This window comes from Palaemon carinicauda, chromosome 24 (assembly GCF_036898095.1).
Source record: "Palaemon carinicauda isolate YSFRI2023 chromosome 24, ASM3689809v2, whole genome shotgun sequence".
Classification (NCBI taxonomy): Eukaryota; Metazoa; Arthropoda; class Malacostraca; order Decapoda; family Palaemonidae; genus Palaemon; species Palaemon carinicauda.
In genome coordinates, this window is record NC_090748.1 from 100,819,889 (window position 1) to 100,827,388 (window position 7,500).

The 7,500-nt window shown below is 38.2% G+C and overlaps 1 protein-coding gene across 1 annotated transcript in view; it reads left to right on the forward strand.

Annotated features, from left to right (window-relative positions):
* The window catches only part of LOC137617930 (uncharacterized), a 104,065-nt gene that overhangs the window by 87,520 nt on the left and 9,045 nt on the right, over positions 1 to 7,500 (forward strand). The window contains exons 21-23 of the mRNA XM_068347873.1: positions 2,562 to 2,694; positions 3,833 to 3,981; positions 6,999 to 7,193. Of these exons, the coding sequence (XP_068203974.1) occupies positions 2,562 to 2,694; positions 3,833 to 3,981; positions 6,999 to 7,193 (477 nt within the window). The remainder of the gene's footprint in view (positions 1 to 2,561; positions 2,695 to 3,832; positions 3,982 to 6,998; positions 7,194 to 7,500) is intronic.

Consider the following 7,500-nt stretch of genomic DNA (forward strand, 5'->3'; position numbering starts at 1 on the left):
CAAAACAAGCGGAAGAAAATAAGATAGAATAGTGTGCCCGAGTGTACCCTCAAGCAAGAGAACTGAAATAGAATAGTGTGCCCGAGTGTACCCTCAAGCAAAACTAAGATAGAATAGTGTACCCGAGTGTATCCTCAAGCAAGAGAACTAAGATAGAATAGTGTGCCCGAGCGTACCCTCAAGCAAAACTAAGATAGAATAGTGTACCTAAGTGTACCCTCAAGCAAAACTAAGATAGAATAGTGTGCCCGAGTTTACCCTCAAGCGAAACTAAGATAGAATAGTGTGCCCGAGTGTACCCTCAAGCAAGAGAACTAAAATATAATAGTGTGCTCGAGTATACCCTCAAGCAAGAGAACTAGGATAGAATAGTGTGGCCAAGTGTACCCTCAAGCAAAACTAAGATAGAATAGTGCGCCCGAGTGTACCCTCAAGCAAAACTAAGATAAAATAGTGTGCCTGAGTGTACCCTCAAGCAAAACTAAGATAGAATAGTGTACCCGAGTGTATCCTCAAGCAAGAGAACTAAGATAGAATAGTGTGCCCTAGTGTACCCTCAAGCAAAACTAAGATAGAATAGTGTGCCTGAGTGTACCCTCAAGCAAAACTAAGATAGAATAGTGTACCTAAGTGTACCCTCAAGCAAAACTAAGATAGAATAGTGTGCCCGAGTTTACCCTCAAGCAAAACTAAGATAGAATAGTGCGCCCGAGTGTACCCTCAAGCAAAACTAAGATAAAATAGTGTGCCTGAGTGTACCCTCAAGCAAAACTAAGATAGAATAGTGTGCCCGAGTTTACCCTCAAGCAAAACTAAGATAGAATAGTGCGCCCGAGTGTACCCTCAAGCAAGAGAACTAGAATAGAATAGTGTGCCCGAGTGTACCCTCAAGCAAAACTAAGATAGAATAGTGTACCCGAGTGTATCCTCAAGCAAGAGAACTAAGATAGAATAGTGTGCCCGAGTGTACCCTCAAGCAAGAGAACTAAGATAGAATAGTGTGCCCGAGTGTATCCTCAAGCAAGAGAACTAAGATAGAATAGTGTGCCCGAGTGTACCCTCAAGCAAGAGAACTAAGATAGAATAGTGTGCCCGAGTGTACCCTCAAGCAAGAGAACTAAGATAGAATAGTGTGCCCGAGTGTACCCTCAAGCAAGAGAATTAAGATAGAATAGTGTGCCCGAGTGTACCCTCAACCAAATCTAAGATAGAATAGTGTGCCCGAGTGTACCCTCAACCAAAACTAAGGTTGAATAGTGTGCCCGAGTGTACCCTCAAGCAAAACTAAGATAGAATAGTGTGCCCGAGTGTACCCTCAAGCAAAACTAAGATAGAATAGTGTGCCCGAGTATACCCTCAAGCAAGAGAATTAAGATAGAATAGTGTGCCCGAGTGTACCCTCAAGCAAGAGAATTAAGATAGAATAGTGTGCCCGAGTGTACCCTCAAGCAAAACTAAGATAGAATAGTGTGCCCGAGTGTACCCTCAACCAAAACTAAGATAGAATAGTGTGCCCGAGTGTACCCTCAAGCAAAACTAAGATAGAATAATGTGCCCGAGTGTACCCTCAAGCAAAACTAAGATAGAATAGTGTGCCCGAGTGTACCCTCAAGCAAAACTAAGATAGAATAGTGTGCCCGAGTGTACCCTCAACCAAAACTAAGATAGAATAGTGTGCCCGAGTGTACCCTCAAGCAAAACTAAGATAGAATAATGTGCCCGAGTGTACCCTCAAGCAAAACTAAGATAGAATAGTGTGCCCGAGTGTACCCTCAAGCAAAACTAAGATAGAATAGTGTGCCCGAGTGTACCCTCAACCAAAACTAAGATAGAATAGTGTGCCCGAGTGTACCCTCAAGCAAAACTAAGATAGAATAATGTGCCCGAGTGTACCCTCAAGCAAGAGAACTAAGATTGAATAGTGTGCCCGAGTGTACCCTCAACCAAAACTAAGATAGAATAGTGTGCCCGAGTGTACCCTCAAGCAAAACTAAGATAGAATAATGTGCCCGAGTGTACCCTCAAGCAAAACTAAGATAGAATAGTGTGCCTGAGTGTACCCTCAAGCAAAACTAAGATAGAATAGTGTACCCGAGTGTATCCTCAAGCAAGAGAACTAAGATGGAATAGTGGGCCCGAGTGTACCCTCAAGCAAAACTAAGATAGAATAGGGTGCCCGAGTTTACCCTCAAGCAAAACTAAGATAGAATAATGTGCCCGAGTGTACCCTCAAACAAAACTAAGATAGAATAGTGTGCCTGAGTGTACCCTCAAGCAAAACTAAGATAGAATAGTGTACCCGAGTGTATCCTCAAGCAAGAGAACTAAGATGGAATAGTGGGCCCGAGTGTACCCTCAAACAAAACTAAGATAGAATAGTGTGCCCGAGTGTACCCTCAAACAAAACTAAGATAGAATAGTGTGCCCGAGTTTACCCTCAAGCAAAACTAAGATAGAATAATATGCCCGAGTGTACCCTCAAACAAAACTAAGATAGAATAGTGTGCCCGAGTTTACCCTCAAGCAAGAGAACTCCTCTAACAATCCTCCTTTCCTTTCAGAGTCTCTGCGAATCAGAGACTGGTATCGACATGGCCGACATGGTGGAGAAGAAGAGGAAGGAAATCGTGGACAAACAGGTGACAGCAGCGCTGGATTCTTTAGACGAACTCAACGCCAGGAGAAGAAAGAGAGGTGAGAGTAAAAGGATATTATTGTAAATAATGTATTCTTTATATAACAAATTACTATACTCAATTTTTTTTAGTGAGGCGCATTTGCACTGACTCGCAGATGTGTCCTATTAGCTCGGAAAAGTTTCCCAATCGCTGATTGGTTGGACAAAATAATTCTAACCAATCAGCTAGCAGGAAGCATTTTGCGGGCTAAAAGGGCACCCCTGCGAGTTGGTGCAAATGCGCCTCATTAAAAAAATTGAGTATAGTATGTTGAAGAGGAATAATTACCGCTAATTAAAGCCACGTATGCGGTACTGCTGCAACTGTGTCTAGCCTAAAATCTTCAACTTGCTACGCCCACGAGCATCGTCATATACTCCATAACTATGAAATCTTTTAAAGTTTTGATCTGGTTGTATGATTACCATAATGCTATCATTCGATCTTGTTTGATAGTCCTAATTAAATCAGTTATCAGAAATATTATACAGAATCAAACTGTTTCGAAACGTTTCAAATAAAAATGTTTTGAGACATTCCGAATCAAACGGTTTCGAGACTTATAGAGACGTTTCGAATCAAACTATTTCGAGACGTTTCGAGACGCTTTGACTTCTCCGCATAAATGAACACCAACGTAAACTACACATAAGAAAAGACGAGATGTTCCGAAACGGCTTTGAAAATACACACAAATAAAGTGGTGGGACATTCATTTAACCCTTTTCTCGTAACATTTTAAAAGCTCAACGTTAAACTACCATCCTCTAGAGTACTATACGCATTTTTTTTTAATGAGGCGCATTTGCACCGACTCTCCCGGGTGCCCTTTTAGCTCGGAAAAGTTTCCTACTAGCTGACTGGTTGGGAAAAATAATTCTAACCAATCAGGTGGTAGGAATCTTTTCCGAACTAAAAGGGCACCCTGCGAGTCAGTGCAAATGCGCCTCATTATAAAAAATGAGATTAATGGTTCCTACTAGCTGATTAGTTGGACAAAATAATTCTAACCAATCAGCTAGTAAGAAAGTTTTCCGAGCTAAAATGGCACCCCTGCGAGTTAGTCCAAATGCGCCTATAAAACACTAAGATTATTGGCTCATATAAATCAAAGTTGCTATGAAACTCTCTTAAATTTTTTTTTCTTTCAACAGAGGCTACACCTACTTCCTGCGACACAGCTTCCATTGGCGGAGCGACCTTACTGACCGTATCTGAAATACAAGCCATGACCAACGAGAGTGTCCTAGGATGCATATACGAGTTAGGTCAGGTCATGATTGAGGACGAAGCGAAGAGCAGGGTATGTGGTTCTCAAAAAACTTTTCGGTTTGTACTCAAATTTGACGGTGGTCCCAAAACCGAAAAGTTGTTGGACTTCAATTGTACCTCGTTTCAAAAAAACATTATTTTTTGCTGCAACTATCCTTGTTGTCTGAACCTCGTTTCAAAAAGTAAAATTACAAAGACATTATTAACTTCTGCAGCTATCATTGGGGGTTGAACCTTGTTTCTAAAAGTAGAATTACAAAGACATTATTAATTACTGCAGCTATCCTTTGGGTTTGAACCTCGTTTCAAAAAGTAAAATTGCAAACACATTATTATCTACTGCAGCTATCCTTGGGGTTTGAACCTCGTTTCTAAAAGTAAAATTACAAAGACATTGTTAATTACTACAGCTATCCTTTGGGTTTGAACCTCGTTTCAAATAGTAAAATTGCAAACACATTATTAACTTCTGCAGCTATCATTGGGGGTTGAACCTCGTTTCTAAAAGTAGAATTACAAAGACATTATTAATTACTGCAGCTATCCTTTGGGTTTGAACCTCGTTTCAAAAAGTAAAATTGCAAACACATTATTATCTACTGCAGCTATCCTTGGGGTTTGAACCTCGTTTCTAAAAGTAAAATTACAAAGACATTGTTAATTACTACAGCTATCCTTTGGGTTTGAACCTCGTTTCAAATAGTAAAATTGCAAACACATTATTAACTTCTGCAGCTATCATTGGGGGTTGAACCTCGTTTCTAAAAGTAGAATTACAAAGACATTATTAATTACTGCAGCTATCCTTTGGGTTTGAACCTCGTTTCAAAAAGTAAAATTGCAAACACATTATTAACTACTGCAACTATCCTTGTGGTCAACTTCATTTCAAAAAGTAATATTTCAAAGACATTATTAATCACTGCAACTATCCTTGGGGTTTGAACCTCGTTTCAAAATGAAAAATTACAGACATTATTAATTACTGCATTATTAATCACTGCAACTATCCTTGGGGTTTGAACCTCGTTTCAAAATTAAAAATTACAAAGACATTATTAATTACTGCATTATTTATCACTGCAACTATCCTTGGGGTTTGAACCTCGTTTCAAAATGAAAAATTACAAAGACATTATTAATTACTGCATTATTAATCACTGCAACTATCCTTGGGGTTTGAACCTCGTTTCAAAATGAAAAATTACAAAGACATTATTAATCACTGTAACTATCCTTGGGGTTTGAACCTCGTTTCAAAATGAAAAATTACAAAGACATTATTAATCACTGTAACTATCCTTGGGGTTTGAACCTCGTTTCAAAATGAAAAATTACAAAGACTTTATTAATTACTGCAGCTATCCTTTGGGTTTGAACTCTGTTTCAAAAAGTAAAATTGCAAACACACTATTAACTTCTGCAGCTATCATTGTGGTCTGAACTTCGTTTCAAAATGAAAAATTACAAAGACATTATTAATCACTGCAACTATCCTTGGGGTTTGAACCTCGTTTCAAAATGAAAAATTACAAAAACATTATTAATTACTGCATTACTAATCACTGCAACTTACCTTAGGGGTTCTGATAAAAGGGACAATGTGGTCATTAAGGGGCCTAAAATCACAATGAGTATTCTAAGAAAGAATATTAAAGAAGGCACCCGTTAGGAAATATAGTTTCATCTATTACTATCTCAACAGATTTTTCCAAAGTAATTAATAATTATTTTTATTTATGTTTATCTTACTAGCAATGGAAATACTGTATATACAGTATACACACACACACACACACACACACACACACATATATATATATATATATATATATATATATATATATATACATTTTCCACCACACTCCAAAATATAATTTGTAGTTGAAAAGAAAGTAAGATGTCCCGAAGAAAGCAATTTGTAGTTGATAAGAAACTAGGATGTCCCGAAGAAAGAAATTTGTAGTTGATAAGAAACTAGGATGTCCCGAAGAAAGAAATTTGTAGTTGATAAGAAACTAGGATGTCCCGAAGAAAGCATTTTGTAGTTGATAAGAAACTAGGATGTCCCGAAGAAAGCAATTTGTAGTTGATAAGAAACTAGGATGTCCCGAAAAAAGCAATTTGTAGTTGATAAGAAACTAGGATGTCCCGAAGAAAGCATTTTGTAGTTGATAAGAAACTAAGATGTCCCGAAGAAAGAAATTTGTAGTTGATAAGAAACTAGGATGTCCCGAAGAAAGAAATTTGTAGTTGATAAGAAACTAGGATGTCCCGAAGAAAGCAATTTGTAGTTGATAAGAAACTAGGATGTCCCGAAGAAAGCATTTTGTAGTTGATAAGAAACTAGGATGTCCCGAAGAAAGAAATTTGTAGTTGATAAGAAACTAGGATGTCCCAAAGAAAGAAATTTGTAGTTGATAAGAAACTAGGATGTCCCGAAGAAAGCAATTTGTAGTTGATAAGAAACTAGGATGTCCCGAAGAAAGCAATTTGTAGTTGATAAGAAACTAGGATGTCCCGAAGAAAGCAATTTGTAGTTGATAAGAAACTAGGATGTCCCGAAGAAAGCAATTTGTAGTTGATAAGAAACTAGGATGTCCCGAAGAGAGCAATTTGTAGTTGATAAGAAACTAGGATGTCCCGAAGAAAGCAATTTGTAGTTGATAAGAAACTAGGATGTCCCGAAGAGAGCAATTTGTAGTTGATAAGAAACTAGGATGTCCCGAAGAAAGAAATTTGTAGTTGAAAAGAAACTAGGATGTCCTGAAAAAAGAAATTTGTAGTTGTAAAGAAACTAAGATGTCCCGAATAAAGCATTTTGTGGTTAAAAAGAAACTAGGATGTCCCGAAGAAAGAAATTTGTAGTTGATAAGAAACTAGAATGTCCCGAAGAAAGCAATTTATAGTTGAAAAGAAACCAGGATGTCCCGAAGAAAGAAATTTGTAGTTGATAAGAAACTAGGATATCCCGAAGAAAGCAATTTGTTGTTGAAAAGAAACTTCGTATATACAGATGACATATCCTTATTCCCTGCTATTTCCCAGGCTGTGCTAGATCGAATCAAAGTGGCCAAGGACAACAAGCTAGACACGCTCACCCTTGACGAGATGAGGAAAATGCAGTACATCTGGAGTGCTCTCAGGGCCACTGAGGTCACGGCCCTGCCCACATTGACCTATGGAACGATGAATGCAGCTGTACAGCAGTTAGGACGGTACTGGGATCTCGAGGATGATGTGGTGAGTTGTCTGGCCTGTTGAATTCCTGTTGTGGTTTCAAGACGTTCTATAAATACTAAACCTCAATTATTTGATATTTCATCCATTTATCAATATTCCTTTCTTCTATTTCCTCATCTGTATTTAATCTTTCCCTTTAATCTTTCTTCCTTTTGAAGCACCTTAGGGTAATCGATAGCTTTCATACTATAGTCAATTCTTTTTAGTGAGGCAGATTTGCATCAACTCGCAGGGGTGCCCTTTTAGCTCGGAAACGTTTCCTGATCGCCGATTGGTTGGACAAGATAATTCTAACCAATCAGATAGC